Source organism: Typopeltis vanoorti, chromosome 23 (assembly GCF_054136105.1).
Source record: "Typopeltis vanoorti isolate ZY-2024b chromosome 23, IOZ_Tvanoo_1.0, whole genome shotgun sequence".
Taxonomy (NCBI): domain Eukaryota; kingdom Metazoa; phylum Arthropoda; class Arachnida; order Uropygi; family Thelyphonidae; genus Typopeltis; species Typopeltis vanoorti.
In genome coordinates, this window is record NC_143571.1 from 72,454,333 (window position 1) to 72,470,946 (window position 16,614).

A 16,614-nucleotide genomic window follows, 5' to 3' on the forward strand; every position below is an offset into this window, starting at 1 on the left:
CATACTCCATCCTTTATCAGTAGGTCATATTTTACCACCAGCAGTGTGCCTTCATATACTAACCTTAAAAGCAAAATTGTGGAGTAGTCATGATATACACAACCTTAACATATTTAAGTAGAAAATTAGGATAGGATTTCTTAGTGCATTCTTTAGTGTAACCTAGCAAATGCACACAATGTTTGATTTTGCATACCACTGTACACTCACTTGTTGGAATATACAGCATGTGGCATACTATTATGCATATGTTCTTGAAATTGTGTTCAATTGTGTCAATGTTTTTAATTACTAGGGTTTTTAATATTGTATTTTACATTTTGTTGGCAAATTTCCAAATTAAGATATAGGCTGCCTGGTTGGCCTAGTGGTTAGCGTATCTGCTCTCCAGCCAAAAGACTGTGGGTTAATCCTGCCGTGGGTATGGATGTTTGTAATTTTGTTTTGTAATACTAGTGGTGGTGGTAGATGGTGTTAGTGTAGATGATGTTTGTGGTGGATGAGGTTGAGTGGAGGAGACTGAGTTGTAGAGTAGGTGCCCTCCCTGGAGGTGTCAAATATTATAATAATAAAAAGTTATAATAATAATTATAATAATAATAATAAAATAGAAAAAAATACTATATTTACTAATAAAATTCTCATGGTCTATCAAGGGGAACCATGCTACCCACTAGTGGGCTATAGGTCATATTTTGAGAAATGATGCTTTTGGGGCACACACACGCACACACACACACACCTCAGAACCCTCAATTCCAGGTTCATTGCTCAAACATCTTCTGATTTATTCTCCTCTTTATCAGTCCCAGGTGTTTCTAATTTTACTAATTTCATTATAGGTTTTTCATGATTCTTCTTCCTATGACTCTACAGCCCAGACTGACCCTCCGACACCCTGTTGGTTTAAACACTTGTCACTTTAGGCATTGCAATGTGATATTGCTATTTTGACTTATGGTATATATCCATCTTGTTCTTTATTTTTGTTTTTGGTCTTTTACCAAGAGTTGTAATATCTAGTATAAAAGTATTTTTTGGAAATACTTTTTGAACTTGATTAAACTAGGTATTGTAGGTTCTTTATAGAGTTGATATGACTTATTTTTATCTAAGCCTCTCATTCAGTGGGCTAAATATTTATTTTTCTAAGGAGTTTCCTTTCAAAAGATGAAATCAAATTGTTTACTCTTGTCATAAATATTTTTCATGATATCAGCCCTTAATTCCCAGACTACCTGTTTTTGAATATTTTGGTGGAAAATCTGAACATTTGGCAGGGAAGAAGAATAGAGTAACTCTACCACCATATGAGACTATTTAAATTGACCTTCAGCTATAAATCTTTTTATTTCTTACAAATGCTTCTAAAATCAGCAGCATGATTGGATAGATCTTTTTCAAACAAAGGTGCATGCAAAATCTAAAGTCATTAAATTTAATGCCCTTAGATTTTGGATACAGTTTATACCCAAATATGATAGTTCATGTTTGGTTGCTAACCTTGTTTAATAATAAAAGCAACTGAGACCTGCTCTGTTGGAGAAATTAAACTTTGCTGGTCCTTTTGTTCTTTAAATCATTGAGTAGTTGATATCTTTAGTTTTCTATAGCTTGCAGTTTGCATTATCTTTGCATCATTCATTCCATATTCATTATTTGAAATATTTTTATTGATTCTTAACTTAAATCATAACTCAAATATGTGGCTGATTTGAATTACCTGTTTTCCCACTTTTGTTTATATTAACTTATTTTGCTTAAATATTATAAAACATTCCAATATTTATTGGAAGTGCATTAAAATAGGCTCTGGGGAAACTTCAGTTTAACTGTTTTCACTTATGTTTTAACCATAATATTTACTAAATTTTGTCATTCCATTTGAGTGCTAAAAGCTTTCCTATTTTCTTTTATAGTGCACTTGTTTTGCCTTGTACATGGAAATGAGCCATCACTTGCTATCACTCCAGCAGAAAAAGTTTTAAGACGACCAGCAGGGCCTGATCATACATTTGCACTAACATGTCGTGGTGAAGGAGGTGATCCAACAATGTTTGAAGGTTTTCAGTGGCTAAGATCAGATGGCAGTGCGTAAGTATTTTGACACCAGAAGTCAGATCATGAGTTTGAATAATTATTATTATTATTCAGGCCTCCATGGAGTCAAAAGACTCATTGTGGGAGGTCACCCCCTAAGAAACACAGTCTATCATACACTCATTGACCGTTCTCACTCCATCAGGCAATGCATTCCATGGCTCAACCACCCTCCATGCATAAAAACCACTCCGCATCCTCTTGCTCACAGTTTCCTTTCGTAACTTCCAGGGATGGCCTCTTGTCATCGCTTAGATAATTAAGAATTTTATAAGTTCTAAACATTTTGTTGTATTAAATTTATTCTTTGCATATTAAACGTGTGAATGCTATTGATGTGTGGCTTGATGAGGCTGGCAGACATGTGATAAGCCAGGACTAAGAATTGGAAGAGAAACCTTATTTTAAATTTAACTTTTTAAAGAAAGCTATATATGATGGTAGCTGCTTTTACATGGCAAAGGAAAACTGGAGAATTGTTAGAAATGTTTTTATTGAAAATGCTACAATAAAACTTGAATACCCTGCATGTTTAAGAGCAGACTAAATCAGAGCAAGGGTAGCATACCAGTCTACTGATGAATTTGGCCTATGAGAATATATCCAGAAATTGTTTTATAAAACTTTGCCAGGTAGATAGTCTCAACAGAATAATGACTATTGGTTTGAATCCCATTGCAGCCTATTGAATATCGTTGAATAATTTTCATTACCTAGTGTGAGACCACTATCCCACTTATTTTAAATAGCTTTAGTGGCTTGAAAAAATTGTTTGGTTTCCCCGTAGTAACATTCCCAGATTAATGTTATAGGTTACCAACTGCTCATGTTGCACTCAGCGATGATAGTGTACATTGTTACCAATAGTGAGTGTTTTTCTTCTTTTTCAGCTCGGCCACATCATACAGATTTGTTCTAATCCCCCTCCCCCCCCCAAAAAAAATTAACCTAAGAATGAGACTAACTTCATGTTGCTGTTTTGTGTATGATCTTTGGAACTCAATTCATAAAGAATTGTTCTAATGTACAATCCCAAACATGATTGTGTATGTTTGTAACACAATAGCAAATATTCTGTATGATACTTATTCCAAATGGATCTGATGTTGTTCTTTCAAATTTCAATGGCAACAATAGTTTCTATTTGCATATTAGAAACCAGGTAAGTCAGTATATGATTCATATGTGGTGAAGATAAATGTTTTTGTCTTCACCTCATATGAATACAATAACGATGTCATTATGTGCATATGGTTTGTTTGTGTGTGCAGGTGTGTGTGCTCGCGCGCGCGCGCACACACACACACACACACACAATATATTATATTAACAATAAAAGACCAGGATGATTTGACTTTTATAGCTGAAATTAGTTACAATATAGTTAAATTTGGGGTTGTTAAATTTTTAAAGTTTACAGTTAAAGTTAAATATTTTGGAGTCACTTAAAAGGTAAAAGACAAATAATTGGGAGGAGACACCTTTCCTTTAAGGAATGGGGAGAAACCAACTAGGGCTTCTGATCTAATGTCCAGTCCTTAACTTCACGTGGTGTGCCCCATTAGTAGGTATCCACTCAAATTGTATTCTCTATTGACTTCAAGCACAAATATGATGGTGCAGCATGAGGTTTCATGCCAGCTGGGGCCTTGCCTAGTTAAACAAGGCCCCTGCTATTTTAGTCAAGAAACCAGAGCAAGCTTCTAAACTTCCTCACATACTGTTCTTTTCAGTGTAATATCTATTTTTATCCTGCTAAGCACTAAATAGTGGTCACTTCTAATTTCATATCCTGTGTACACTCTTGTATCTTGAATCAGCATGAAGATATAGTCCAACCACATAAGCGAGAGATGTCGTTGACAGATTGCCAAGAAGAGTCAATTTATGTTGAAGGGGAGAAAGAAATAAGGCAATGTACGAATTGGTCACCAACACACGAAATCACGTACTTTATATGTAAAATTTTTCAACTGTTATACAAGCACAATAGTTCATCATCATCAAATTCCTGCCATGTACCCTCAAGGGGTGTACAGGATATGACAGTACTACATGAAAAAATTACATCATTACTAACTTCCTATCTACAATTTTTCTCCAAATCAGTCTGTTACTTGTCAAGACTCCAACATTATCAGATCTTATATTTCTATCGTCTAAGGCACTTTGTACTGTATCAATCCACCTATATCTTGGTCTTCCTCTGGGTCGTTTTCCTGCCAACCTGGCAGAGAACACTTGTTTTGCTAATCTTTCCTCGCCCGTTCTGTTTAAGTGACCGTACCACATGAGATTAGCTCTGCTAACGCATTCCTGGATGCTGACAATGTCAAGTTCTTTCCTAATATTCTCGTTTTTAATATGATATTGCCATTGATGCCATCTGTTCACATCTCTAATCTTTCTCAAGACTCTCATATCTATGGTCTCTAGTCTTTGGTCAAGTGTTTTACTTCTGACCCAGCTCTCAGATCCATAAGTTAAAACTGGCTTGAACACTGTCTTGTATACAGCTAATTTAGTGTTCTGACTAATTTCTCTCTTATTCCATATGAATTTATTCAATTGACTTCCCACCATACCAGCTTTGCTGATTCTGTTGTCTATTTCTATATTTAATTTACCATCTTCAGTAAAAATCATGCATAAGTAGCTGAAATGTTTTACTTGTTCCACAGGTTCTCCATTCACAACACAATTGACATTTTCAATGATTCTGCCTATTTTCATTGTCTTTGTCTTTTTATTACTGACCTTCATACCATATCTATTACAACAGCTATTCAATTTAGTCAGAGAATCTTGCAGACTTGTAGCGGATTTATTTAGAAGTATAACATCATCCGCATAAAGCAAAGAGCTGACATTAAGATCTCCAATTTTGATATCAGGTTTAATACCACTTTCGCTCATAATGTGATCCATATAGATAATGAATAACAGAGGGGATGATGTACATCCTTGTCTCACACTAGATTTAACATTAAACCATCTTCCTGTACTTCCTTCAATTCTAACTGCTAACTTACAACTCAAATAAAGACTAAATATTGCTTGATATAATGCCCCATTGACACCATATAACTGCAGTGTATTGAATAGCTTCTCTCTTGGCACCTTGCATATGCCTTTTCCAAATCGACAAAACTTAAATACAGATCTTTGTTATATTCCCATGCTTTCTCGACTATTTGTCGTAAAGTGAAGATCTGATCCTGACAGCCTCTATTTGGCCTGAATCCAGCTCGTTCTTCACCAAGCTTTTCTTCCACAATTCTTCTCAACCGTTTCTCAAGTATACTTGCATAGATCTTGCCAGGAACACTCAGTAGGGAAATACCTCTGAAATTCTCACATTCAGTTTTATTTCCCTTTTTATATATGGGTACTATGAGAGCACTACTCCAATCATCGGGAATTTGTCCCTCTGTCCAGGCTTTCTGAACTATGCAGTGCAGCCACTGTAAGACTTTTATACCACCATACTTCAGCATTTCTGGTCGAATATCATCTACTCCTGCTGCCTTTCCACATTTCAAGCCTTTGATGGCTTTTTCTACTTCAAGTATGGATATGTATTCCCGACTGCATGCCTGGTCAGTGTTTTTTTACCACTGTGCTATCATCACTGCTTGTTTCATTTAGCAGTTTTTCAAAGTAATTACTCCATACTTAAAGGATATCTTTTTCTCCTGTTTTCATGTCACCTTTATCATCTCCAACTCCTTTTACAGTACTCTTTCCTCCATTCCTAAGCTTCTTCAACAACCTCCAGAATATCTTACCACCTTGATATTTATTTTCTATATTCTTGCCAAAGTCCTCCCATGACTTTTGTCTAGCTAGTTTTACACAGTGTTTAGCTTTCTTACATTTGTCTCTGTATTCTGTAAGAGCAAAAGCTGACTTATTTGCCAGGAACTTTTGATATGCTTTCTTCTTTTCCTTCACTGCCTCTTTAACTTCCTATGTCCACCAGGGAGTTCTGATTTTTTTATCCTTGCACACAACCTCACCACATGCCTCTCTGGCAGAATCAATCAATGTTTTCTTCAGAGTTTGCCACTGAATCTCCATGGTTTGATTCCTCTTCTCAAATTCTTTCATTTTCTTTTCAATATTCTTTCTGTATTTTAGTCTACAGTTCACATCTGAGAGCTGCTCAACTTTTATTCGCTTTAAAACTTTCTTATGTTATTCTTTTCAATATGAAATTCAATTTTATCCTGCTCAAGACTAAATAGTGATCACTTCCAATTTCAAATCCTCTGTACACTCTGGTGTCCTGCACCAGGGAGAAAACATCACTATCAACAATAACATAGTCATTGAGACTTTTCTTATTCCTAGCCTCTTCTCTCCATGTGAATTTGTGCACATTTTTATATTGGAACATGGTGTTAGTAATAACCAAGTCCATGTCTTGAGCAGAAATCCAACAGGTATTTGTCATTATTATTAGCTTTGCTCTTTTCTCCAAATTTTCCCAAAATATTTTTGTATGTCTGACAATCATTTCCTACTCTGCTATTTAGATCCCTAACAAGGACCAACTTTTCCTTTTTCATTGTGTCAGTTGCTTTTTCTAAAGCATCAAAAAATTCCTCCACTTCTACCTTAGTAGAACCTTCTGTGGGACCGTAGGCACAAATAAGTCTCATTGTCCAGTTCCCCATTTTCATATTTGCCCACATTACTCTACTTGAGACTGACTGCCATTCAAGAAGATTAGCCTCGTATTTTGTGTTGAATACTATGGCTACTCCTTCTTTTCCTTGATTGTCATTGCCTGAATATAAATTTTGTATTTATTGCTCAGAAAGATCTCGCCAGTTTTTGTCTTTTTTGTTTCAGTCACCCCTATTATGTCGATCTGGTACTTATCTAATTCCTCAGCTAGCTCCATTTCTTTGCCATTCAGGCTTCTTACGTTGATAGTACCGATCTTTAACTCTGGTGATGTTGAGTTGGGGTTTGTTTTCACATTTGTTCCAGTAGCTAACTTTTCGCTGTTTGCCCTGGGGGCCTGGTTTAACCGGGCGATGCCCCAGCCGGCATGAAATTTTGTCATGTTGTACCATCATTTTTTATTTTGGTTTAACCAATAAGAATACAATTTGGTCGGCTAAATCCCCAATTGCCAGCCCATCCTCGTTCGTTCAGTATCAAAGTAGATACCCAACAGGGTGCACCACGAGAAGGTGAGGATTGGACATTAAGTCAGAAGCCCTGGTCGGTTCTCTGCATTCCTTTAAAGGCTATGTGGAGGTCTCCTCTCAGTTATACAGCTTTGACCCTTAAGCACCCCAGCACAATAGTTAACACTTTAAAAACTACAAATGATCATAAAAGATAAGTTAATTTTTTGATGTATAATAATAAACACTCATCCCACAATAGGGATTGATTACCCTGTTGTTGGAATGGATTCTCCTTCTTTTGACATGTGCAGAAGTGTCGAAGGGTCTCGTGTCTGTGAGCGTACAATATCACTATCCACAATGATATAGTGAATAATGCTTTTCTTTCTTGTCTTCTCTTCACTTGAACTTGTGCATGTCTTTGTTGGAACATGATGTTAGTAATGACTAGTCCGTGTCCTGAACAGAAATACATCATATACTTACCATTATTATTAGCTTTGCCTTTTTTCTACAAATTTTCATAAAATGTTCGTATGTCAGATGAGATTCATTTCCTATTCTGCTGTTTAGATCTCCAAGGACCACTTTTTTTCCATTTTCTCTGTCAACCTGTTCTAAAGACTCAGTTCTTTCACTTCTTCATTAGAACCTTCTGTGGGACACAGATTTTATTGTCCATTTTGAAATGTGCTCACATCACTCTACTTGAAACTGCCATATAAGGAGTATTAATGGAAATCAAGCTTGCAGAACTGGAAAAATATCACATGGACATAATTGGCATCACTAAAACTAAGTCAAACACAGGCGATTTTACTAAATAAGTAAAAGATGTTATATTCATGCAGTAATCAAGGAAAGGAAGAAGTAGCAATTAACATTCAAGAACAAACACGAAGATGAAACTGCCTTCCAATCAAGAAGTTTAAGTATTGAAAATGGACAGTGAACCTTATATTTGTCCATGGTCCACATAGGCAGAAATAAGGGAGTCGAATTTTTAGAATCACTAGTGCAGGCAACTGACATAAAGAAAATGTAAAGGTTGTACTTGTTAGAGATCTAAACAGCAGAGTAGGATGTAAATCTCCCAGACATGTCGAAATGTTTTGGAATAATTTGAAGAAAAGGGTATGGCTTAATAATGATATCTACTGGATTTCTATTTAGCATATGGACTACTCATTACTAACATCTTCCAACATAAAGATGTACAGTACACAAGTTCATGTGGAGAGAAGACACAATAAATAAAGGCTTTGACTCTTATTGATAGTGATATCTTAATATTAGTTAAGATCAGAGTGTACAGAGAATTTGAAATTTAGATAATTACTGAATTTATTTAACTAATAAATCATTCTGCAAATATTTTGCTCTGGCCAAGACACAAAATACATTAAACTTGTGCATGCAGGCACACTAGCAGGAAAGCAAACACAGACTGAGTGAGAGGAGTGTAATAATGCAGTGATGGAATCTTGTTGAAGATCTCACAATGATGGTTTTCTAGAATTTTGAAGTGACAGCTTAATTTGTCAAGATTTAGTGTCCACATTGTGGGAAGGCTGTCAGATTCTAGACATAGCATCTCTCTCTCTCAGATTTATACCTGCTTCACTAAATCCAATATATTCTATTGGATCTGGTGATCCATTTCATAGCATGGTTGTTATTCCAGACTAATGGCATAATTTCTGTGTTTCTCCAGATGAATATTTGCTGTCCTTCCTGTTTGCAGCAGCAAGGAATGCTCCTGGAAGAAGCTATTGAACCCAGGATGGTCTAGATCAGTGGTGGCGAACCTTTTTATGTCTGTGTGCCAAAAGTTTACAAATCGAGTCGCTGACATGCTGATGCCAAAAATTTACAATTCAAGTTGCTGACATGTTTGTTTAATACAAAATTAATTGCAGAATTTTATTGAGACAAGTTTAAAAATTAACATAGTTTCATAAAAATGAACTCATAATTTGACATACACATTGTCGTGTACAAATCAATATCAACCTTTTATCAATTTATTAATGAGATTTTTGCTGTTGTACATTAGATTCCAAATGTTTTATATCAGGTTCATATTTTGTCACTTTTAGTAATACACATACGGAACTAGATTCATCAGTCATTCTATTTCTTAAACTGTCTTTTATAAAATTCATTTCGAAAAATAATGACTCACAAGTAGAGGAGAAAATTGATAATATAGCCATTGCTAGTTTTTTAAACAAAAGGTTTCAGGAATGGCATTCCAAGTTCTCAATATTTCCTCTTCTGCATTCTTTTTAATTGCAACCAATAATCGATCATTTTCCATTATTATCAAGTCATTTCTCAAATCAACAAACTTTTGTTTCCATTAGATTGAAAATCGATTAGTTGCATTTCTATATCTTCCAAATTCAGCCACTCAAATTTCCAAATTGAGTTTATCTGTTGATGTTGTGTCCAGATGCCAAATAAATTTTAATGTCTCTGCAAATTGCCTGAACTACATCAATCTTGAAGAAAATTCATTGATTATCGACTGAATAACTGTAGAAAACTCTTTTGTCAATTTAACTTGATCTGTTTTTTCATGGGATTCTAGATCTGCAAAGAATTTTTTTTTGTATTTGGAAAATATCGGAAGGTATTGGAAATAACGTCACGATTAAAAATTGGTAATTTAGCTTCGAATGCTTTGATTAAATCAAACATGACAATAATTGTCTTGTTAACACCTTGCAGTTTAACATTTAATTCATTTAAATGTAAACACAAATCGGTAAAAAAACATTAATTTCGAAAACCATTCGACGTTCATTAATTAATTGAATTTTTCAATGATTTTCTCATTATGTAAAAAAAAGTCCGACTTCATATAAACACTCATCAAATCTTTGAAGAACTTTCCCACGACTTAACCATCAGACATAGTTGTACATAAGTAAATTATTGTACACTGAGTTTACCTCACTTACTAATTCTATAAATTTTCGTTAATTTAAAGCACGTGCCAATATAAAATTGACCAATTTTGTTGCAATGTTCATATCTTCCAGTGGCTTGAAACTTGCCTTTGCACATAAAACCTGCTGATATATAATACAATGAAAACCCAGAACTGGATGTCCGATATGTTTCGTAAATAAATTGAGGAACCCATTTTCCTCTCCAGTCATATTGCGAGCACCATCAGTAGTTACTGATACAATTTTGGAGGGATCTATATCTCTTTCAGCAAGTGCATTTACAACTGCGTTGCAAATATCTATTCCTTTTGTTGCTGTTGCTAATGATGTAAACTTGTCAATTCTTCTTTGATGTTATTCCCAACACAATAACGAATAAAAATTGCTAAACGAGCTGATCCAGTTATGTCAGTACTCTCATCAAGATGAAGAGAAATTAAACCAGAAGATTTTGTCTGTTTTTTGCTGATGAGTTATATTTTTAGCCATTTCTATGATTCTATCTTTCACCGTGTTTCTAGCCAAAGGTATATCTTTTATTCTTTGAATAATTTTTTCCGTTTTTTCAAAATCTTCAAAGAGAACTGGTGCGCATTTTAACCATGCTTCTTTTATATATATTCCCCATCACTAAAAGGTTTCCAGTGTTTGGCAATTACATTTGAGGCAAAAAACACTAGCAGCAGTTATATTTGAAAGACTGCCGATAAATTTCATTAGGGTTGTTGACTAGATATTCCTATTTTTAATTGCCTGAGCAATAAATTCTTTCTGTTCGTCCTTGCTTTTCTCAAGGAGCGATTTATGGTTTGTCTCATAATGCTGTTTTACTGACGACATTCTGCACACTACTGTCCCAGAACATAAAACGCATATTGCTTTGTCTTTATTAATCATGCCATACTCTTCGGTCCACCAGCTTTGGAACTCTCTGCTGCTTGACTGTGATAATTTTTGTGTTTTTTAATTTCATCAGCCATGTTCAGTAGAAGTATAACAAAATAATTCACAACTTAAATCAAATGCATTTTTTATAGTTTCAAAAAAATCAACATTTTATTATGCCTAAATTAAATTATTTTTATAATTCCAATTTACAGTAGCAAAAACAAAACAGTGCATATGCGCAACAATAATGCACTTGCTGCTATTTCTGCCTACTGGCGGATGAGTAGTGCAAAATGCATAATGAACACGCGTGCGATTAGAAAGGAAAAAGTCAGGGAATCCTAAGGATCGGTCGTTCTTTTTCTATAAGACTGTATTTTTATTTATTCTTACTGTATTAGAGGGCCCAGTCCCAACAAACTTACTCGTAAATACCGTTCCCATTTTTTTAAAGTTCATACATTAAACTAACATAAGTATTAATATTATATAAATTAAGTGGATATTAAATCCAACATTATTTCAAAGCCGACTACAGTAACTATGGAATTTTCGTGGGAAATTTGGCCAGCGAACTTATGGGAATACACTCGCCGCCATACTACCAGTTGCTCTAGCAGCCCAACTCTTAGTATGGTGGCGAGTGTATTCCCGTAAGATCTCTGGTCAAATTTTGCACAAAACATCTATAGTTTCTGTAGTCGGCTTTGAATTAATGTTGGATTTAATATCTCCTTAATTTATATAATTTTGTATTGCCGATGCGAAGCCTTTTGTCTATTTTTGTAAATAAGTATTAATAATTAATTATGGCATAATCATAAAGAATATTAATACACTTAATGTATACAGTATAGCATGTTGACAAATATAAAAGTACACATTTAAATTAGTTATCAATCACAGGACTAATGCTACAATATTGTAGTTTCCTCAGGCCAACGTCATTAAATTAATTTGTGGTAAGTTTCATTGACATATCCCATTCTGATCACCAAAAATTTATAATATTATTCAGTATAAAATTGAACATAATGATGTTGGTTTGAAAAAATGCAAAAACAAAAAAATGTAGTGAGGTCACCATAGAAGTCAGTGGAGCAGGGGAAGCAGCAGAAGGATGTTGACTTGTCGGCAAACACTTACCGTCGAATATAACTTGCCCTTGCGTATAACTGGCACCCCTGATTTCACTTTACGAAAAAAAGACGTTAAAGGTTTTGCATATATACCTCCCACACAAAAAACAACAGCCATTATATACTGTAGATGCAAGAAAAAAAAAATTTTATTGTATCCCTGAATCAGGTACAGAGGCTGTTGCAGTCTGTGTAATATATTTCTCAACAAATAGTGCAATTAGAGACAGCTGAAATAAAAACAGCGCTAACTAATGAATCACATGTACCCCTCTCATGTGATTCAAAACCATATGTTGCACCTGAAACACAGTATCTAACTAAAACTATTATCTAATTTTTCAATTACATGAAATAAGTGTTTGTTTGATTGCATTTGAAATTCTCGATGTCAATATAATAGATCACAAAGGCTAACTTCAAATAAAATTCTACCACCAATTGAAACATGCCATATAATGCTTGTGTGAGTTCCCCTTCCAGCTCAAATGCAAACAAGCAGCAATAAAAATCAACCAAGGGTTGAAACTTTGTGCGAGTTGAGCCCACCATAATGAGAAGTTCTGTTGGAACGATAAATGACACCCTGTCGTGAATGTCTTAAAACTAAGAAATATATAGTGAATGTTGTTATGACAATTGCAGATGTTATGGAATTCAGTTGAAGAGAATTAGCATTTCAACTCAAAAATTGCCGGTTCCATTTGTCTTTGGGTCACGTGATCGTTTGTTAATACTGCACCAATCATATGCATGTCTTCATAGTTGCTCTCTCCTGTAAAACAAAATTTAACTTGTACGCATTGTTATAAATTATTCCACCTTTTTTTTTAAATTGTAAGCGTATAAAAGGATATCACCTGTAAATCGTCAACGTGCCAGCAAAATTCTCGGGCGTGCCATAGGTTCGCTACCACTGGTCTAGATCATTGTTTTTTCAAAATGTGATGCATGTACTTCTAGAGATGTGAAAAAGCCTTAGGGTTGTTGAAAGTTTTTCACTTGGTTATATTATAAATTAAAGATACCAAGAAATTATATACTTGGTGTAATCCATTATCCAAGTGTAAGCAAATAAAGTTTGTGCCTGAAGTATCTATCAGGACTGGGATAACTCGTGGCAAAGGTGGTGTGTTCACATCACTTGTCTTAGTGTCCCATAATGCAAAGCACATCTCCTTGTGGACATGTATAATGCTATGCATTATGGGAAGGGTCACTACCCAGACCAGTTTCAACCTTTGAGGTCTAATCAGTGGGAACCAGACCCAGATGTGAGATACCAAGGTTGAAATAATGCAGAAGTCGTATTTTCCTATATGAGTTGCCAAAAGGTGTCACACCTTATTAAAATACTCTGGATTAGAGATAGATAGTTGTTGAAAGTTTTTCACTTGGTTATATTATAAATAAATTATAGATACCAAGAAATCATATACTTGGTTTAATCCATTATCCAAGTGTAAGCAAACAAAGTTTTTGCATGAAGTATCTTTTCAGGATATGAAGATTAAAGATGCTAGTGATGCTATAAGGATGCAGAGAAGGAAAGTGAAAAATTATTTTCACTGGTACTAATGATCTAGCAGGCGACCAGTGTAGTATGTGAGAAGATATGAAAGAGTTGCTGGTACAAGCAAATAAGAGCAGGAGGGAAAAGATTGCAAGTCTTCTGCCATAGTAGAAGTAAACTGAGAAAGTCTGATTTCAAATGAGTCAATACACAGGTTGTGCAGGAATGAATTGTGTGGAGTTTGTGGATGTGTGAAATTAGTTTGGATGACTGGATTGAGGCAAATTGTTTGCATTTGAATGGATTTTGAGTTGTTGTTCAGTGAGAATTTGAAAATGCTGTCAGGGGAAACAAATGTTTAGGGGATGCAGTCATCGTAGAGGTGAGTAAGAGGGTGAACACGTGATCAGCGTAGCTCCCCAGGTTCTTAACTTTAGTGGAATAATCCACAAAAGTCTAGGGAGGTTGTAAGATGAAGGGGATATTGCAATTTTTGTGTGTTAATGCCAGAATTATTCAGAATAAGAGTTTTTGGCATTAGTTGGTTCAACTTGGCCAAAAGTTACAGTAGTGACATGGCTGATATAGGAATAGAAAGCAAGGAGTATAATATTTTCATAGAGAATAATGAATAGAATGGGAGGAAGAGCTTTGCTAATTAAAGCAGAAGAATTGAGGTCAAAAAGAATAGGTGCAGTAGGAGGACAGTAATACAGAGGACAGTTCATTTGAGATGATCTGGTATGAGACAAGATGAAATATGGTTCATCATTGCTGTAGGCCAAGAGAAGAGTACAAAGGAGAATGTGGATGGTATTCATTGGCAAATATCAAAAGTGCATACGTATAATTATGGGGCCTTCAACTGGGATGGATGGGAAAGAAATGGAATTTATCCAGCAAAAAATTTCATATTTAGAGATAATTACTTGAGGTAGCATGTCATGGAAGTAAACTTAAGTTTTGAGAGTTCTAGATCTGGTTACTACATCAGAGAATTAGCAGTAATCAGTGTAGCTGCACTGGCTCTACTTTGGGAAAGTGATCATCACGATCTTGACTTGGGACATTCATTGCCAGCTATGCATAACTTTCTATTAAGAAGTGGCATCATAATCACATTACAAATTGTGTGACCACGAGTTGCCTCAGTCCTGAAGATACTTCAATTTTCTTAATTTTTATTGCTTAGAAAGTGTTAAATATTGCTTTATGCATGTTATTCTTTTATATCTAAACTACTTTTGTGATATTTTCTTTTTTCTCCTCCACATCCTAGTGTAGTGCAAGGAGATAATAAAGAAGTTAGTTTAGACAATGCTGGTGAATATGTATTGTATTTCAAGAATCCTAAGCCAGAAGATTCTGGTATCTACAAGTGCGAAGCTAAATTTGATGCTGCAGTAACACTGTCTTCTGAAGTTGAATTAATATTTTATCGTGAGTAAAAAATTTTAATGTTACATAGAGTATTTATAAAATGAAGCATATTAAATGTAATTTTTAAAATATATAATAAACAATGAAACTAATTTGAAATATGTAGTGTTAGTTTCAAAGAATTAATTAATCAATAAAATATCAATATGAATGAAATCATGATCTGTAATTTTTTTTCACACATGGCATTTGCTTGGATTCTACTACCTTGTTTTTGAGATACATATTAATTCTACAGGCTGTTTTGCACACTTTGAATTCCGTCTCTGTGTGAGAGAAAAGAGTAAATGATTTTTTTTCCCCTCTCACCAACAAAGTTATTTTTGCATACCTATTGTACATTTTTGTACCAAGGGTGAGCTAATGAATTTTTTTATTTATCAATTATATATATATAATTTTATTTTTTGGCACAGTCCAGAAACATGAAACTTTTTTAATCCACTTCATGCCTCCAATAAGCAGGGTGGTGGTGTTTCACTGGATAGTGAAATTAATCTTCCAGCTAAAGACAACTGCAAACATCCATACCCATGGTGGGATTTGAACCTGCAGTCTTGTTGGTTGGAGAGCAGTATGCTAACCACCTCAACCAATAAAACTGATTTTTTTTCAAACATAGGGCAGGGGTCGGCAACCTTTTTTTGAGTGAAGAGCCATTTTTGATCTAATTAAAAAAAAAAAAAAAAAAAAAAAAAAAAGCTAAGGAGCTACACCGCAGCTCAAGCTGGGAGGAAGAGGAGTTTAAGAAATGGAATTTGTCTTATGAAAAAATATTTTTTTTATAATTTTTTATTAATACTGAAAAAAACATCCTATTAGGTACGAATTATTTTGAAAGTTTATTTTTCACTTGGTTAGACTATAATAAATTTAGTTTAATACTTTATCCAAGTGTGATCAACACAAGGTTTGCACCTGAAAATATCTTCAGGACTGAGGTAAGGTGGTACAACACTGGGCAACTCGTTGCAAGGTGGAGCAAGCTAACATCACTCCTATCTAAGTATCTCCCATAATGCAAAACATCTCCTTGCGGATATGTATAATGTTATGCATTAAGGGAAGGGCCACTACCCAGACTAGTTTCGACCTTTATTGAGGTCTCTTCAGTGGGAGCCAGGCCCAAGTGGAGATACCAGGCAGAAGCATTAGCAAGGTCATTTCTACCTATAGGAGTTGTCAAACGGTGTGCCACCTTTTTATTAAATTATTCTGGATTTAGAGAAAGATGTTGATAGTTTATTTTTCACTTGGTTAGACTATAATAAATTTAGTTTAATCTTTTATCCAAGTATGAGCAACACAAGGTTTGCGCCTGAAAGTATCTTCAGGACTGGGGTAAGGTGGTACAGGTACAACACCGGGCAACTCGTTGCAAGGTGGAGCAAGCTAACATCACTCCTAAGTATCTCCCTTAATGCAAAACACAT

At 34.8% G+C, this 16,614-nt stretch overlaps 1 protein-coding gene across 6 annotated transcripts in view; it reads left to right on the top strand.

The window, feature by feature from the left end:
- The window catches only part of Fas2 (neural cell adhesion molecule fasciclin 2), a 321,060-nt gene that overhangs the window by 112,166 nt on the left and 192,280 nt on the right, over positions 1-16,614 (top strand). For all 6 annotated transcript variants that reach the window (XM_090412742.1, XM_090412741.1, XM_090412743.1 and 3 more), the window contains exons 2-3: positions 1,920-2,094; positions 15,021-15,181. In XM_090412742.1, the coding sequence (XP_090268868.1) occupies positions 1,920-2,094; positions 15,021-15,181 (336 nt within the window). The remainder of the gene's footprint in view (positions 1-1,919; positions 2,095-15,020; positions 15,182-16,614) is intronic.